The 19,085-nt window shown below is 41.9% G+C and overlaps 1 protein-coding gene across 7 annotated transcripts in view; it reads right to left on the reverse strand.

Moving 5' to 3' along the window:
* Positions 1-2,998: 2,998 nt before the first annotated feature.
* Elavl4 (ELAV like RNA binding protein 4) overlaps positions 2,999-19,085 on the reverse strand; it is a 143,385-nt gene continuing 127,298 nt past the window's right edge. For 4 of the 7 annotated variants that reach the window (XM_029476649.1, XM_029476648.1, XM_021161015.2 and 1 more), the window contains exons 4-7: positions 12,344-12,497; positions 10,630-10,855; positions 8,943-8,981; positions 3,014-5,972 (exon numbers count right to left, since the gene is read on the reverse strand). In XM_029476649.1, coding sequence (XP_029332509.1) covers positions 5,603-5,972; positions 8,943-8,981; positions 10,630-10,855; positions 12,344-12,497 — 789 coding nt within the window. In that variant the 3' untranslated portion in view covers positions 3,014-5,602. Of the gene's footprint in view, positions 5,973-8,942; positions 8,982-10,629; positions 10,856-12,343; positions 12,498-19,085 lie in introns of all 7 variants that reach the window. The other 3 variants (XM_021161013.2, XM_021161016.2, XM_021161017.1) reach the window with 2 other exon arrangements.

The raw sequence follows: 19,085 nt of genomic DNA on the forward strand, positions 1-19,085 counted from the left end.
CAACATACTGGTCCTGTCCCTAGAAACATTTGTTTATATCTCAAGGACTTTGTTAGAGAGTTTCTGAACTAATTATAAGGCATCCTGGAGAGTCATGTGAGTCCACTTTGAATTTGAACCACTAGTAGATTAAGCTGAACTTACATAGAAAGCCTCCTGGTAATTAACCTGGGGTTGGGCGATTTTAAGCCAGTTTTCATTCCGTGGCAGAAACAAAAAAGATGTGTCTGGAGCAATGCTGTTTCTTTAATTGAAGGAACACTTTCGTGTTCTCAGATCTATTTTAATCCTAAGTGCCGATTATGCATCATTCTCTCCTGTTAACAGACACTTCTGTAAGTGATCTGCACACAGAGAAATACGATTCTTACATAAATACTGCACCAGGAGAAATTATCTTATTACCTAATATGCCAAAAAGCTAATAAGATAAAGAAATGGTACGAGTCATTTTTGGACAATATTAAACTTGCTTTTAGCTCATGGAAATAAAATGTAATTTCCTTTTATTATTCCTCTCATCAGGTAGAACAAAGGCAGCGGAGGGTAGAGGGTATTTATTATAGAGCGGTGCTCCTCAGCTCTCTATAAGGCTGGGGGAGAAATTCAGGCAGGATGGCTTCGAATTAAGATTTTAATGACTTCCGTTTAGAGAAAACATTTCTTCTGTCTGCCAGGGATGGTTTTTGAATTCACATTCAAAAGTGAAAAATGCAGCTTCTAACTTAGTTGTACAAAACTTGCCTCTACCTGCTTGCTTGTATACATCCACTGAGAAATAATTATACATTGTCTCCACCTGTTCACATATGCGTGTGTCCATTAAGAAATGGCTGCACAGTGCCTACAGTGCTGCTTAGAGAGGGAGTGGGGTCTTGAATTCTCTATTGCAAAGGTGACTCTGTGCCAAATGAAGATATTTAAGTTATCTAAGAAGTAGATAGACTTCTTTGAAATGTTGTTCCTTTGGGGAGTTGAATATCATATCTACAAATGAATAAACAACTGATTTTGAAAGAAATTTAAGCAGGACTCAAATGAATAAAAATTTCCAGCTGAAATCATCATCTGGTCAATGTGTGATCCAGGTTATATTTTGATTTAAGCAGTGCTTATATGGTACAGTTACAGAGACAGCACGAGTGCTCGAGCACACACCACACTCACATACCCCCCAAACACACACGGAGGGGGAGAGAGAGAGAGAGAGAGAGAGAGAGAGAGAGAGAGAGAGAGAGAGAGAGAGAGAGACAGAGAGAGCGCAAGAGAGAGCGAGCACCCATAACACTCTTCCTATCTTTTTGATAGAAATAACACTAACTAAATGGTGTCAGCCTCCTGTGACATGCAATTTTTCATCCAAGCAAAATATAATATACCCTGGACCTCAAAGAAATTTAATAATCTCTTCACATTCTTGTGATTTGCTAGAGCTCCCTACAAACACCCACGGAAACTATATTTGCCTGGAAATTTAAGGTAATGGACAGACAGCTGCAACAAGAGGATTTTTTTTTATTCCACATTAAGCAGACACATTGTGCCTATGTTGGGAAGTGTGTGTGTGTGGAATGTGTCCTTCTAAGGACATCTTCAGAACCTATTTAAATACTTACATCTATTTGTGAAACTTTCTGCATGGATCTATTATTGGGGTGTGGGAATGAACTACATGAATGAGAAGCATTATCGCATCTTTCCATAGTCCAACACCAACATGACCCCTGATGAGTGGCAAATATCACAGGGTTAATTGCAAAGCTTTTAGACCTTACAAACATATTTGTGAAGCTGTGTTATTTTCTGGGGGCAGCTATTTGTTTAAATGTTCATTTTCCTTTACAAACGAAACACGGGGCTGTATTTAGAGAAAACTAGAGAGACATTTTGAGTTCAACTGTTGAAGTACAGGCTGACTTACAGGTTTAATATTTAGCTTGGTTAATTAAATCCCATTCTATGCCCTGAATTTAATTATCCCAACTGATGTGGTAATTTAATATAATAATAAAAAGGGGTTAATGGGAAAAGGAAGAGAATTGGGCTATTCATCCATCTGGATCAGTGGGGGTAATTTTTTTTCTTGAAGTGTCAGTTTATGGATGGTGGATGTTTTATTGGGCATTATGAATTTTCAATTAGTGAGAAAATGGAAATGAAAGACAGACAGTAGATCATCAAGGAATGATCACATTCAGAAATAGGTAAAACACTCATTCTGTAAAGTTCAGGGCAGATTTTAATGTGACTTCATGAGAAGGAAGACACTTTTTACCTTCATAGGTTGTGGATAAATCCTGTTCTTTTTACACTGCACAAGCAAGTCTCTGTGCCGAGTTCCTTCTCAAATAGAAGGTCATGTCTTTGCTAAATAAAAGTGAGCTCAATGATAAAAGATGATCTTTCTTGTCAGAACAAGTAGTCTGCATCCTCCATAGGTTACTCGACTCATGGAGCCTTGCCCGCATCACCTGTGAAATGTGGATGATGCTGTCTGCTCTTCACAGACTACTGAGAGAATTAAGTGAGAGAATATATATAGTAATCCCCACACAGCCTGGCTGAAGCATTATGGGTGCTTTGTAAATAGTGATCTTTGTCCTCCTAACATGCCACAGGTATTCTTATAAATAACTGATAGGAACATGTCATCATGCCACAGGAAATACCAAATCTTCTGGCTTACCAAATAGACAGTGTGCCTCAAACTTTAAAGGACCTGTAATTCATCCTGGATCTGGTTCTGTATAAATTTGCCTTCAGCCTGAGAATCTGCATTTCTAACGGGCTCTCAGAGGACAAGGATACTGCTTGTTGGGGACCATACTTTTAAGTAGCATACAATTAGGGCAATGACATCTAAATACTGAGTAACCTTGACAGAGCGGGCTAAGGTGCAAAACAGGACTTTACTCTATTCCTTTATTTATGTAACGAGAGCATATCAGGGAACTCTGCATAAACTATAGAAAAAAGTTTGAATAAACACATTTAAAAATTTGGGAAGCTCAAATTCATTCTACACACTTTCATTTATTGTCTGGACAGATAAAGTACAAATAATTCAAACACAACAAGATTATGAAAAAAAAACATTTACAATACTTTCCCTCAGAAATCATCTAAACTAGCAAGATTAACATGAAGTCATTCATTTATAACTAAAGTATACAACTGCCTGGTCCTAAGATTTTTTTTCCTTTTTTTTCCCTCAGATTGAACACATCATAGAGAAGAGATTTTGGCATGCCTTTCCCATGAATGCTTAGCAAATGCATCACAACTTTGCCAGCAAACTGCATTCATTCATAGCAGGTGACATATAAAGGTTTCCCTGAATGTTGAACGAGTGTTCTCTGAACTGAAATCTGGTGTTATTTATTTTTCTCCAAAAACTGAAAAGAGGAAAAAAAATAGAAAAAAAATTTAAAGGAGTAGTCTATGATGCAGCCTCGGTTTTCGTTATCTGTCTACCACTACAACGACTACTACAAAGTTTGCCTCTTCAATGTGCAAACAACAGTCCTGTCTACATGCACTTAGTGGGTTCAGCATGGGAAAAAATGCACAAAATAAGCACAAGTTATAAATAACCATAACGTTTTATTACCATTAAGACTAAACTTGTATTGAAAAGATTTTATGTAACAAGACAAGAAAAGCAATAGCAAATTTTACTATCAACTAGATTATGCATAGCGAGTAACTGTTTCTATTACCCAGGGAAGAGCATGAACTCTTGGATTTTTTTTTTGTTTCATTTTTGTTTTAAATATATAACCGTACAAAGCACAAACGTACTAAAATGATCAGTGCACTGGACGTGGGAATTTGCTCCCACAGTCCTTTTGTTCCCTTAGCTCTGTTTAGTTTTCCCCAATCTGAATTACATTAAAATAAAGACCCAGTTTTTTTTTAATTTTCTACTGTGCAGTAAGAAAAAATATTCACAACAAACATGACAATATATCAAACAATAGTTCTACACAAGTTACCTTGATACCTCTTTAACTGTCACTTAAATATCATAAGAAAACATCTTAAGACATATACAAACAAAACTAGCCAAGTGTTACAACTTATAATAAATTAACCAAAGAAAAAATAACTTTATATATATATTTATATTATATATACACATACACACACACAACAGAAGGACACAGTAATATGCTTCTTCCCAAAGTTTAAGTAAACAAACAAGTAGTCTAGCCAATCTAGCTATATTTGATCTTGGCCATAGGCATCATCATCACATCTGCAATTAAATAAATAAGTGTTTCAAGCAACATAAACAGTGTTTCAAATGTACCCACACAGCCCAATTTTATCAGCATGGGCTACAAAGTGAATTAGAAAATTGCTTAATGAATGTAAAGCAAGTGTATCTTTTTTTTCCTCTCCTAAACACGTTTACATTTAACTATGATACTAAGATATGTAAATAATTTTGTAGCACCTACTGCTCAAACTAAGGAAGTTTTAGATTAAAAGGAAAATGAATCTTTTTAATTTTTGTTCTGCTGACATCCCATACTGATGACTTAAAGAAAAACTGTCTTTCAACTCATCTCCTTGCTTTTGGGTTTTGACTGTGGGGAACTGTGGTACCCTGGGTAGAACGAACACTCCTTTTCCCTAGCAATTAATATTTTTTATTATTATTACATGCTATGAAAAGATATGAAGATCATCTGTTTATAGCCCATCCTTCAAAAAACAGTCTACGAATCCAGTTTAAAACACACATCTTGATCTCTAAAAAGTTACCAGTGCAGTATGAACGCGACAAAGTTGTCAATTTCCCCTAAATTAGCCAGTCAAAATATTTTTTCTCAAATCCAGATTCTCTTGTAAAAATTCTTTATATTTTATAAAAATAGATTTTTCTTGAAACCCATTTTCAGCAAAGAGACCACCTCTTTGGCAACAATGTTAATGTTATTAAATTGTTAATGTCATCAGGTACCCCCTTTCCCCGTCCCCTAACAGAAGACTGTTTTAGTTCACATGATATAAAAGAAAAAAGGAAAAATAAAAAAATTTGCAAAAGTTTTTTTTCATTTTTGCAATTTTTATTATTCCTCTTTAATTCGTGTGGGGGTTTTTTAACCAATCTGATTGGATCAACATTTTTGACAAAAAAGAAAAATCTTTTTTTCTTCCTTTGAATTCCATTACTTTGTAAAAATTGTTTGTTATTTTTTTGTGTTTTTTGTTTTTCTTCTTCAAATGAGCGAATGGTCATCTTAAAAAGACCCACCTTCAAGGAAGGTGGTAAGGTTAGCTGGCTGGGTAAAAATCCCTGCACATTGCTATCTATGTATATTATATTCAACAACGACAGCTATGAAAGAACATTCAATGCATCAAAGTTATTTTTTTGTTTTTTTTTTCTTTTTTTTTCTAAGCATTATAAAATCCTTTCCTGGTACACCTCAGGATAATCCAATGTTTTAATACTTAGGCAACGCGGGCTTATAAAGTCCATGGTTGAATATAAGCCTTGGAAAGTTTGTCTCTCTCTTTTGTGTATGTGTGTGCGCGCATGTTTTGTTCGTATATATTTATATATATTTTTTAATAAGTAAGGGTGAGAAATTCAGGATTTGTGGGCTTTGTTGGTTTTAAAGGAAACTTGCAACACTCTGTCTCCCAGGCGATAGCCATTGAGGCTGGCGATGGCCATGGCTGCCTCATCGTAGTTGGTCATGGTGACGAAGCCGAATCCCTTGCACTTGTTGGTGTTGAAGTCACGGATGACCTTGACGTTGTTCACTGCGCCAAAGGGGCCAAAGAGCTGCCAGAGGACACTCTCATCAGAATCAGGGGACAGGTTATAGACGAAGATGCACCAGCCTGTCCCTGTGTGACCAGGGATGTTCATTCCCACAAGACTTGTCATCCCGTCAATGGTGATTGGGGAGAACCTGGGGGGACAAGCAGAAGGGGGGACTGGTCCAGACATCAGTCTGACCATGGATGACACACAGATGCACAGACACAGACACGGGGCAAAGGGCTGAGTGAGTGTTTGCAGGAGAGTCTTCAGGGTTTCAAAACCAAAATGCAAAAGCTAACATCTGTGGTATTTCTCTCAGTGAGATAGATAGCTAAGGCACGTACATGCCAAGAGAATGACCAAGTCACTTCCTAAAAGCCACGAGAGGCCCCCAGATCAAGGCTTTACACAGTTCTAACACAGTCTATGTTCACACATTGTCCCACCCCAAACCTACCCAGCCATAGACTGTGAATTCTCTGGGAAGGGACTCTGGTTCACTCATTCTCTGGGTTTATTCATTCAGTGGAGTGCACACAGGCTCTCACAGACACAGTGGCTCAGAGGAAAAAAAATATATGTTTATTAATTGAGTGAATGACAATTTTGATGTCGGTGCTTGGAAAATGTTATTCTGTTACTTTTTAGGAGATTAAGGGATGGTCCTAGAAGCGCTCAATTGTACCATCATCACGGCCCTCCACTGACGTCTGTCAGAGACCTCTTGGTGCCACTGAGGTTGTAAATACATGAGGAGGTAGCTTGTTATTAACCAGATGAGTGGCTCATGTTCTTTTCAGCATTTATTTATGAGGTTTCTCCCATAGAACTGGAGCAGTAATAATAGAGGCACTACTCCTTGATATTATATCGTCTCAAATCCATTTCTGAGCATCATTGGAACAAGACCTCAAGTGGCTTGTGCAGTTATAATTTTTGAATTGCTATATATTAGAAAACCATAAAACTACTCTGCTTCAGTGCAACTATTGCTTTAGGTTAGAAATGTCATGTTTTTTTGTTTGTTTAGAATTGGAAAGAAAAAAACCTGTAGGTTTTATTCACTGATAAAATAAACCCATGTGGCATTTGTGATGGAAGAAACAGTTAGGGTACCAGAGTCTATGGCAGAACAGTATTGGCAATATTTTTTTTTTCACTCTGAACTTTGACCTGTTCCCTGCTGACCAGATTGCTTTTCATTTGGTTGAAAATTTTGAGGAGTGAGAGGGAGGGAATGGGAGAAGAGGAAGTCCAAAATAGACTGGGGTATGGGACAAGGTGAAAGTTATGACTATTTTAAAAAGTAAACAGACATTCTTGGAAGTTTAGAAGTCATTAGAGTTTCACATTTAACTAGAATTTAGATAATAATCTAAAGATATGCTATGAAGAACAACTCAGTAGATTTTTTTTTGGCTACTATTCAACAAACCAGGTTTCCCTTTTGCTTAAAAACTAACAATAAAACAAAAGCAAAAACTATTTATGGTACATATCCTTAAAGGGGTAAAATGATTTAATTATTATTTGTATTATTTTTAAAGACTGACTTATAAACTATTTCTCCTTCAGCCTGACATCTTTCCATTTGGGTGCACAAAGCAACCAACTACTTGTTATAAGGTCAAGATCAGAGCCAGTAAAGGGGTTTTAAGTAGGATTGCCACTCAAATTGGTGATAATTACTTGGAACACTAAGGTAGGACGGAGACCACATCCAAATCTTGATTTAATAAAAAGGAGAATCGTGTTACCGACTAGTGCTGGCTACACTTGGTAGGGCTGGGCTGGGCTGGACTGGACGCTGGGTGATGTGACAACACATGGATCAGTTGTTCCTCGTCTCATGTGTGTTACAACCTTTTCCACATAGCTAACTCACCAAAGTTAAAGAGCAGCAAAGGTATGGAATAGAGCTAGAAAGATGCAGTGTGCCTGGGAACAGGCAAGCAGTGCGCTACACATGTCGGGGTAAGTCTTGGTCAGCATCACCAGTGCTGGGATTGAGATTTAAGAGGCTGCTGCTCTCTCTGCTATGAAGCTGCAGTCAGCTTACTCCCTTCACGGTGTGCTAGATCCCAGGGTACTTACCATGCATAGCCAAGTGGTAAAAGACCTGGATAAAGTGGGGATTGTACTGGTGGCTCTTTAAGACCACATCCCTTTCCTTCAATTGATTAAGGGGCATTAAGGAGCACATCTGTATTGAGGAAGGTGAGGATGCTATCTGTGTCCCTGGCAGTGCAGTGGAGCCTCTCAGGTCACATACGGGAACCTCACGGATATAGTGACATAACCCACCTAACCTAACTTCCAAGACTCTGATTTCAGGTTGGGCCTGGAAAACCTTTTGAATTACATTTAGAAACTCTCAAACCCTTGGGCCTTTTTCAGTCCCCATCCCTATAAAAGGATGACTTTTTATTCTTTAATAATCTTTAATATTTTTTAAATGAAAGAAACCTCAAATGTAAGCCCTCCCACACATATAACTGACAGAATACTTATAATAACAGCTGAAACCTATAATAAAAGAAGCCCTTGGTTGAGGTGCACACAGATACACTTCATTCTCAAGATGTGCCTCGCAATGCACAGTGAGATGAGAGTCAAAGAAGCCGTCCATGTCTTAACTCATGATTTGGCCAGGGCTTAAAGTTCAAAAAAAATTTTTTTTCCTACTTAAAATCACAAGATTGTCAGCCATGATTAGCAAAACATTCTAATTTTGATTTGCTGGGATCTGCCCTCTTAAACTGAGTCCTCGTAAGAAATGTAAGACAGGTGCTTGACAAGTTTGCAAAATCAGCCAGAAAAGTCAGGGCTTTCTCTCAAGGGAAGGCACACAGGACTAGATCAGATCACCCAGGACTTGGTAGCTGTGGCACCTGAACCATAGGGAAAGCCCACCTGCAAAAAGAAAAAAGAAAAAAGAAAAAGAAAAGAAAAAGAAAAAAGAAAAAGAAATACATTTTTGTGTGCCCCAAAAGAAACAAAATTAACCGAGGTCCAAAATTAAAATTAAGAATTTGACATGCTGGTGGAAGAAAAAAACAAGAATTAAAAAAAAAAAGTAAAGTTAGTGAATTAAAAAAAAAAAATCTAGCCCCAGTCTGTGCCAACACGGACATCTGGCAATCTGTGGAGTTTTAATTACCTCTTTACGCCATAGGCCATATTAAGCAAATTGTCCAGCCTGCAAAGAGAAGGAGGGTCTCTGGGTTAATGCCTCGCAGATGGCAAGATCACTCAATGGAACTATTAATAAGAATGCTCCATTTTCAAAGAAGAAAAGCTCGACAACTTTCCCCACTGCTCAGGAGACTCTCCACGGCACTTCTCTCTTTTTCTTGTTTCCAATGGCAAGTAATTCATGTCCAGGTCAAAGCTAGAGTCCAAAGCAGGTGTCCAACGAGCCCTGTTTTCTTTCAAGGTCTGAATTAATTCAGCATCTCCCTACCCCAGAAAATTTGTCCAAATTTCCTTTCATGTTATCTGTGAAACTGTTAAAGCTGGGGATGGTCTTACATTGTTTATCTAAGAACTAAGCCTGTGAGCAAAGGTCTCTGTTGCAGGTTAACAACACATCATCATGGACTACACGTAGGAAATAGACCTTTTCTGTTAGTCTGGCTGCTTTTACTAAATCTGGCCACACACACAGTTTGGAAGGCAGGGAGTTTTTGCAAGCTAAGATTTAAAAACAAACAAACAAAAAACAACCCCCCCAAAACAAACAGACAACCCCTCCCAAACAGCTTACTATTTACAGTCCCAAAGCACCTCCCAGCAAAATGTCATTATGTGATAATCTTCCTCCAATGTACTACCTTACTTGGGGACAAGCTATTCGCACTATGGGGCAGTAGTAACCATAGTTTCCACCAGTTTTCAGCAGCCTGCTGGAAAGGCTCTTTTACATAAATACTACATGCGAATTCACACAAAATAGAAATTATATGGCTCGGGCCCTTTATGAAATCATTAACCATTTCAGAGTCATGGGGCACAGGAGGGCACACGAAGAGGCCAATTTCTTTCCTCACTCTAGCCAGATGAATGGTTACTATTACAGAGAGAAGGACCTATTTTCTCACGTGAGGTTTGACAGCAAGAAAAGCCTTTCATTAAAGGGAAGTTGCTACATGGGCAGAATAAAGTAATTGCTTAGAATTTACTAAGGGGAGGTCAAGTCCGTGCATCTCCCCTGCACAACAGAGGCTGGTTAGAGTCTAACTGCTGGCCTGGGTAAAACCTGCCTTTCCCACAGGCAACTTGTTCATTGCACCACGGACTTACTGGTGTTGGGTCTCCAAAGAAACACTAGTAAGGTATGGATGAACCTTCCTTTTCTTCTTCCCAGGGTATGTGACTTAAGAGAGTAAAGTTAATATTAAAGAGAGTCCCTCCTTTCCTGGACTCCAACAGAATTACTTAGGAAAAGAGGTGAGAGCAAGCCACGCCTGGCAAGGATCTGCCTTTGGGTCTACCCTGCCTTAAGTCTGAGCTGCTGCATATGGCAACATCTTAACGATGAGCTCCACCGAAACAGACTCTTCTTGTCTGGCTAAATTCAGAGATTTTGTTTCTACTAGTGAATCTCGAGTTTAATACACAGTCACAGCGACAGGCTGGCAGAGGGCTAGGAAGTGCATTTAGTATGATTGCTTGCTTTTGTAGAAGTAGAAATTGATGCTCTGAGTAATCACCACACATGAGGGCTTGGGTGGGGCACATATGCCTTGTTTTGTCCTTCAGAGCTATGGGCTCCCTGGCCCATGCGTCATTCCACACTGGTGTCTGTGTGGTGGGTAGTGGGCTCCATCCTTTGTGGGCATGCCTACCTGAATCTTTGAGCCTGGTGGTGGAGAGGGCCAGGGTATCGCCTGTTGGGGGACTGGTACAGCTGGGAGAGCAGGGCCTGGCTGGACTTCTGGCTGGGGTTGTTGGCAAACTTCACAGTAATCGGTTCTGTAGCACCGCTGGGCTTCTGGCCATTCAGTCCTTTGATGGCTTCTTCTGCCTCAATCCTCTTATCAAAGCGGATGAATCCCACCCCTCTAGAGACCCCTGGGGAAAGAAAAAGAACATTTGTAAAGAGTGAACAAATGTAATCACTGGGAAGTGCCCTGTGGATATTTTGCAGTGACTCAGGCCACCTGCAAGGCCGGCTTCCTGAATCTGTCACTCAGCAAAAGGCTTGGGTGGATTTTTACCGGCATTGCTCTGGGCAGATGTCTCCAATGCAGAGAGCATAGGGCTGTTTCCCCCCAGGCCTTCACAGCTGCCCTGCCCAATCCCTATTCACTTTTAGTTATTGCTAATAACCACACAAAACTACCAAGTTCTGCAGAGTGCCTTATATACCACATAACTGGAACTGTCATTGATTTGAAAAGCAACCTCTGACCACACACTGCACCCTGTAGGTACATAGTCTGGGCTTCTTCTGAACTCTTTGAATGGTGCATTTTATCCCTGACTCTCATTCTTTATTGTCTTAAACAGGAACAAATAAAACCTACAAATGTCCTTTCCCTGGGTCTTTGCTACATGCAGATAAAATCCAGACTTTTGGGGATAGCAATTGTTGCTTTTGGCAATCTGGCTTCAAATCTCCTATTGAAATTCACACAGGCCATACTGACCCTCATGGAACAAGCCATATTCATTCTCAACACTCTACCTTGGGATATACTACCTTCTGCCTCCAGACTGCTCTATCCCTTCCTTTTTGCCAGGAAACTGCATCACTCTCCATAAGCTCTGTTCCAAAATTACCTCTGCCATGGAGCCTTTCCAAGGACTACCACCAGCTACAGTACACCTTTTTCTGAGCTCTCTTGGGAAACTGCACAGTCCCTGGCAAGTATCTGCCATATTGGAGTCATGTGAAAGCAGGCTCTCTGTCTCCTTTATCCTTGGTTCGGAGCATCTCTCTCTGCACAGTGTTTGAGGCAGAATCAACACCAATGGGAGATGGCAGCATGAATCAAATAGTAAGCATCTCAAATTGGCATCAAATCAGGTATAGTCAAGACACTGTAATGGACAGTGTAGCCCAAGTTACCTTACCTCTCTTCCTGAGACGCTGGTTGGGTTTCTTTCTTATGGACAAAGAACCCTGGCACTAGAAACTTGGTCCATACCTCTGCATTGTTGATTAGCCAGTGGGAAATCTGACTCCCTACTTCAGATGATTACTGATGTGTAGAATAAGGGAGCTTGAAGTTCCTTCTAGTTCTACATCACTGTGGTCTGGAGCTAGAGCTGTACATATAGTTAGTTTCACACACTGGCTGGAGGCTGAGAGGAACTTTGAAGGCCACAAAATCCCACCCCCGACTTGACACTCAAATCTTCCTTTACAACTCTGCCAAGTAGTTTAGCTGTGGAGACTCTGGCTTCTCAAGAAGGCCCATTCAGGTAGTCTATGTACAAGCGTCAGAAACCTGCCTGTTCGAGTTATAAACCCTCACCGTCAACAACCATGAGCCTACTTCTGTAAGTAAGAGGGCATAGATGTACAGAGACACCAACGGCAAGGAGACACTTAACCTGTGACTTGATCAACCAGGATGCGTGAGGTGATGATGCGACCGTATTGAGAGAAAAGCTGCTCCAGCTCCTTCTGGGTCATGGTCTTGGGAAGGCCACTAACATACAGGTTAGCATCCCTGATCGAGGCCGAGCTCGGGCGGGCGTAGGACACCTAGGAGAAGGCGAGAGATGCTAAATGCATGAAAGGCACTCATCCTCCGGGAGGAGACTGGGGTAACAACCAAGATGACAGTCCCTTGTCTGTCCCGGGGACCTATGGTTCTTGTATAAAAATAAGAACAGGAGAACAACAAGAGATGAACAAAAGAAGAGTTGTCGACAGAACTTAAAACAAACGCACAGATAAGGGTCTCTAAGTGCAGAACAAAATAGCTACTGTATGGCAGCTGTTAAATGCAGAACTACCCACGCATGAAGTTCTGAAGATTTACCTCCTGAATGTGGGAGTATAGATGATTTACTGTATCCAACACATAATAATCTTTGAATAAACCAAAAAAAAAAAAAAAACAGTCCCTGAAATTCTGCTCTGCACATTTCTCTCTGTGCCATCCTCCCCACCCCCATTCCCTATCCAAAGCATAAAAGCAATCAGGTTCTCTGTAAGATTTTTTTTTCAATGTCCCATCCTTTGTGTTGTTCCAATCTGTTCCCATGAGGTCTGCTCTCACTGAATGACAAAGTGCTGGTGAAATGGGGTTGAATGAACATCTGCTTGTTAAACTCGATATGTGACCTTGTTGTCACATCTGCAAGGACCGGTTTCCTCTAACTTTTAGGCAGGGCAGACAGAACCACAACAAACAGAATGGGGGCATGGTAGACAAGAAGGAGTGGGGAAGGGTGGTGGGAGAGAAGAGAGAGCCTCCACGGTGCTTATAATAAGCTTGACTTTGTAAATTTGTCCTCCCAGATCTCCCAACTGCTGTTTTTTTCCTCCCCAAAAAGCTAACACAGAGTTGTAAACAGATCTGAGATTCCATCTGCAAGAAGCCAAATCTTCAGCAGTACACATAAGCAAAGCAAACCCCAGCAGTCATTAATTTTAGACTTTCATTTACTTATTTATTTATTTTTTTAAAGAAAACAACATCAGACATTTGAAATATAATTTACAGCTAGTCTAACAAAAGCACTTTCCTGCTAGAGCTATTTCTGGGGCGGTTATGGCTCAGAATGGATGATGAAAGCAGTCATTTCAGAGTACATCTGACAACGGTGGACAGGAAGGGACCTAGATGCCTTAGCATTTCTCAGCTGGCAGTTTTATTTAATCTATACCACAGATCCAGAAGACCCACTAAATCCATTAGGGTGATAATGCATGCGTGGCCGTGCATGTGTGATTATGGGTACACATAAACGTATGGGCACACGATTTTGACATTAAGAGCTAACCCTGAGCGGCAAAGCTGGCCTTGTTTGTGACATCTTCAGGCAAAGAAAATAAGTTAGAGAGAAGATGAAGGACGGGCAGACCCTTTGCTCATGGCGCAGCCCCCCTTTCTATGACAGGGACACTAGGTCCCTTTATGAGTTCTATACCTAAATATAGATGTTGACTCAACAGAAAATGATGTGAATGACTAATCGGCCTCGCTAGCCTCCTCGCCCTGATGGAGCCAGGCAGCTGCCTTCAGTACCTACATCTTCTAGAAAATGATGGGTGGCCTGGGAGCCTCCGCACATGCTACATCTTCCCAGCTCATGGCAGAGAAGCACAGTGGCCCCTACATAGTGGGTCTGTGTGTGCACTGGAGGCCAGGGAGCTGAAGGATCCACAGCTCCATGTAACTGTCTGGGCAGGACTCTACTCCGCAGAAGGTGCTCCTATCCTGTGTTTTCTTAGGGGCTAGAGCAGGTTTCAACATAGCAGAACTGCTTTTCATTCAGGAGGAACTGTGGTAGGACGGAAGAAATCCATCCACAGTAATAAGGCTTACCTGCTTCACCTGGCCAGTTACTGATGATGTTATCTGAATACATTTGTGTTCCCTCCAAGTTCAACCTCCCTCACTGCAATGCCTTTATTCAGGGGGAAAGAGGCCAAATCTTACTCTTGTAAGGGCTTAGCTCAATGCCACCTTCTCTGGGCAGTCTTCCCTGTCTGCAATGGCCTCACCCGAGATCCTCTGTAGAGGCACGCTTGTTCTGACCTTAACTCCCCATCTAATCTTATGGTTTTCTTGAGGGGTGTGTGAATATGTGGACTTTTTTTTTTTTAATATAGCTGTGGCTCCACCTCTCAGAACAGAGTCTGAAACTTGTAGAGGGCACAAAACATACTGACAAAAGTGAATGAATACCCAGAGCTCATGATGAATGATGCTGGTATCTGCGGTTCTTCAGGGTTAACTACAGCTTGGTTCCTCCACTAAAACAATCACTGAGCCAAGCACTCAGAATCATAGCTGTGTACCCTCACCAAGCAAAGTCCTAAGGGATAGATAGACTTCTTACTCTCTAGAGTCTGAGATTGGAAGGACCAAGAGGAGTTTGTTTCAAAATGAGATATCACCTCACTCAGCAATCACTTCTAGAAGATCAACTCTCTCTCTGTGGCGGGAGCACATCTTGTTCCCCTGCAACAGATAGCGGGTATGCCAGGATTTTCTAAATAAACATGGGGTGAGTGGGAGGACAAATGAGCAAATATAGTGACCCACTGCCACAAAGTCACAAGATGTGTGCCATGCCAAGACTAAGAGTTGACGGTTAGAAGGACGAGGCAGATGATGGAGCTGCAATGAGATTGGTGGTAAGATGACAAAGAGATGGTGGCTTGGTCACAGCCTTCTGCTGTGAGGACAAATGAGGTAAAGGAGGTCAAGGGTTGTACAATGCCTGGCAGTGCATAGTCTCTACTACCCAGTAGCTGCACAGCACATGACAAAGGCCTGCATTTCTACTGGTTCGGGGCAGTTAGAGCTGGGGTCCAGGGAGTAGCATATTGAGGCACACTCTTGGGCAAAGGGAGTTGGGACAGGAAAGTCAATATCACAATCAAAAACTATTTCTCCCAAAGATGACCTTGAGGCAGAATCTCAGCTGAGCTGGAGAGAATGACAACTCAGAACCTCAGAGACCGACCCAGACCCAGGCAGTGGTAGGCTGAAAAGGAGCAGCATCTGGGATGTTCTATCCCCCTTCTAAGCCCTGTTTAGTTTTTGTCCTCTATTTAGAGCCATAGTTTATTGTTCTCTTAGCCCTTTGTGCAAGGGACCTCTGAGGGAAGGACCAGGCAAACGTGATGGGGAAAAGATTTGCTCAATCTCGCATCCAAATGCTCACCCTCGGACCTAAAAAGTTCAACTTCCCTCAAACATTGTTAAACTCCAGCAGAAGGAGTGCAAATGTCAGGCCCTCTGCTAACCTGAGACACGTCCTGCAAATGTTGACCTTCAGCCCGTGCAGAAGGACTGTATTGGTGGCATGGTGTCCCTCCTGAGCTGGTGGATTCGAGCTCAGGGCTCCCAGGGCTATAGACAGTGCCCTGGGAGAGTTCTACTTGCCTCGAACCATCAGGATTGTGTTCATTTCATTCATCTAGGATCTCTGACGAGAAGATTGGCATTTCTAGGTCAGCTCAGTTCTTGTTCTAGACAAAGCTGTGAGTGAAGAAGCCACTTCTCTTTGTGTGAGGGTGGCCCAAAGGCAGGTGACTGAACTGCAGACTGCACACACAATCTTGACAGAGATTTTCAGCATTTCCACACGCCCTAGATCTCTCTTCCTGTGAGTTTGTAGTCCCCTTACCCACTACAAAAGGACACAATAGCAACAAACTTAGGAGTCTAGGTGTTAGAAGTGGTCTTGACAATCTAGAGAGGGGCACCCAAGAAAGGCTCATCTCTCATAGACATTTCTGAGAACAGGAAGTTCACATCTACATGAAGATCCTACACTACCCCTGGACACCACTGGCTGCTGCAAAGCTCTTCTTTGAGGCCCCAGGAACATCCTTACCGTCCTTATCTTATGAGCCTCCATCCTTGACAGGTGCTAGTTAGAATGTTAGGGAACTGCATTTTGAAATGTTACTCCAAAGTGTATGCTTATGTTACTTTAACTGAAATAGAGATCCCAGTAGAGAATAGGAAAAAGAAAAAGATATAGAGATTAGGAATAGCTTTGGTATTGGTGAACTTTAGATATGGGTTCTGTTCCCTTTCCAGATGTGTGACTTTGTAGGTATCTGAGAGGTATCTCTTGAGTAACACAGCTCAGAAGTTCTCTAAAAGAGCCACTTGCATGTAAGATTCCTAGGCACAAAGACTGGCCCAAAGTAAGTGCTCAATAAACCGTGACTTTGACATGGTTGCTATGTAAACAGGCTTTATTCTCGACACTGGGGAGCAGAAATGTGTACAACAGTCCCTGACATGCAGGACTGCTAGTCTAGCAGAGGAGACATGCACAGCTTCCTTCATTATTTGAAGATCAAGCTACAGATTTTTCCCCAGCCTGTTGTAACACCCTATTCTCTGAGTGAATACAAACTCCCCAGAGCAGGCAGGTCCCCAGGGAACGTTCACTCTAAAGAAACCAGGAGAATGGCAGCAGGGAGCAGACTCTGGGGCTGCCGGGGCTTTTGTGAGCAAGTCCTCCCAGGGACCTGTACTCCCACCTGTGGGAGCAGGGAGAACAGAAAGCAGCCAGTTGGCTCCTGGAGACCACAATTTTGACTGTGAGACTGGTTCACCTCTGTGTCCATGGACTCAGCCCTCCCCACAAACAGGCCAGGTGTCTGCTTTTGTGGCTTTATCCTTTATGTTCCACACCTGCCACCTGATACAGACCATTCTTAAAAAAAAATCTTGGGGGTAAGGCCTCAAGGCAACATCTCAGGTGCAGTTTGATCCCATCACATTTTTTCCTGTTAAACTCCCTGTTAACTCCCCAGCGTGTCTTAAACACCTTGTGATAGAAGTCTGAATGCTTTACCTAGGCACTCAGAGCATCTGGCCCTGGCAGCTGGCCCAACCTCATCTCCTGCTGACCTCCACATGCACCCTATGCTTCAGTTCAGACCAAGACCCAGTCCCAGGTTTCTGGATACGTATTGAAAGTTTCTACCTCCACGCCTTTGTTCTTTGTGTTTGATTATCCTCATGGCAAAATGAATTCCCGATTCCCTTCTAGGCCTAGCCATGTTCTCCACGAGGCCCAGGTATACGTGCTGATTCTTTTCATGACTGCTACAGAAGTGTCTGTCTCCATGGTCACAGCTATCATGCCCTATCCCTCATCACAGTCACCTGTCCCTAACACCTCACCTCCATCAGGTTGCACATCACCGTGATCCTGACATACTCACTTTCCTTCAAAGCTTTGCTAGGGCAGGAGCTCAACTGAAACTAAATGTATAACCCACTTTAGTGAGTGGGTTTCATATGGTTTAACAAATGGAAAGAATCATATAGTTGGGGAGTATCTAAGGGTATCATTAGTGTATCTGAGACACAGCAGGCCTATAGTAGCTGATACACAAGAGGTCCAGAATGTCTTTTTAGGAAAGTTGTGATGATAGATTCATGTGCCTTGAAACTTCTTCTTCTTCTTCTTTTTCTTCTTCTTCTTCTTCTTCTTCTTCTTCTTCTTCTTCTTCTTCTTCTTCTTCTTCTTCTTCTTCTTCTTCTTCATCTATCAGACTGGGGTGGAGCTTAGCCATTAAAGGCTAGTATCACAACCAGAAAAAAAAAAGCATTTGACTGCCAAAGGTGCATCCTTTGAGACTCTTTATGTCTGACTGGGTCCTCTAAATGGGCAAGATGTGAAAGAGACTTCTTGTCATGATTAGGGGAAGAATACATGCCAGACGTGCTACAGCTTCCTCTCCGCTAAATTGCAGCTCCTGCATCCTGCTTCATGGAAGACTAGTAGGAGTGTTGCAGCCATCTGGAAACTCCACACTACTTCCTACCATACAGGACTTCTGACTTTGCTGTCTGTGCCTTAGTGAGAGTCACAGCCACTCTCTTTGAATGCATCTCCAGAACGGCTGGGATAGAGAAAGAGATCTGCCCACTCCTGCTCTGAGTCCCTGTCACTCACCTCAGGGCTACACCTACTCATCTTTATCCCCGAGAGCATCTGTTGAGCACTTGCTGCAAGCCATGATTGCCTACACATGAAACATCATTATTTCCATCTTCTGGCTGTTAGATTCTGGTGCAGTGAGATTAAGTACTTTGCCAAGGTCATGCAGCTAAACGAAGACAAACTTGAATGTGACTCAAAGTTCTGGGATCTTTCCACTGGGCCACACCAACCTGGACAGTGAAATAAAAGCTACATTCTTGGCACGAACCGTCACTGTTTTTGGGAAGGTACCAAGCTGGAATGGCCGTGCTGTAATATTTTATTAGACTATTAGATCTGGAAAGAACCATCTTCCAGAGAGGACATAGACTTGCAGAAGGAAAGTGGTGCCCAAGGTCATCCCATATAGTTTTATAGGAGAGCTGGGGCTTCACTATCCTAACTCAAGAGTTCTTTTGAGTGGAGAAAAAGGGGAAATTCAAGGAGGGCTATGTGCTCTGTGCTCCTTAACAGACAAGTCACTTTACCCCCAGCCTCATAAGTACTATGTAGAACTGTCTCTTTAATCCTCAGGGCCAGAGATGTCCTAGGCCAACATCACTTCACCCAACTTTCTAGGATCAGGAAGACATTTAATGCCCATAATGACTGATGATAGCTACTACTGCCACACAGTTACTGAGTCCTCCCAACATCT

This window comes from Mus caroli, chromosome 4 (assembly GCF_900094665.2).
Source record: "Mus caroli chromosome 4, CAROLI_EIJ_v1.1, whole genome shotgun sequence".
NCBI lineage: Eukaryota > Metazoa > Chordata > Mammalia > Rodentia > Muridae > Mus > Mus caroli.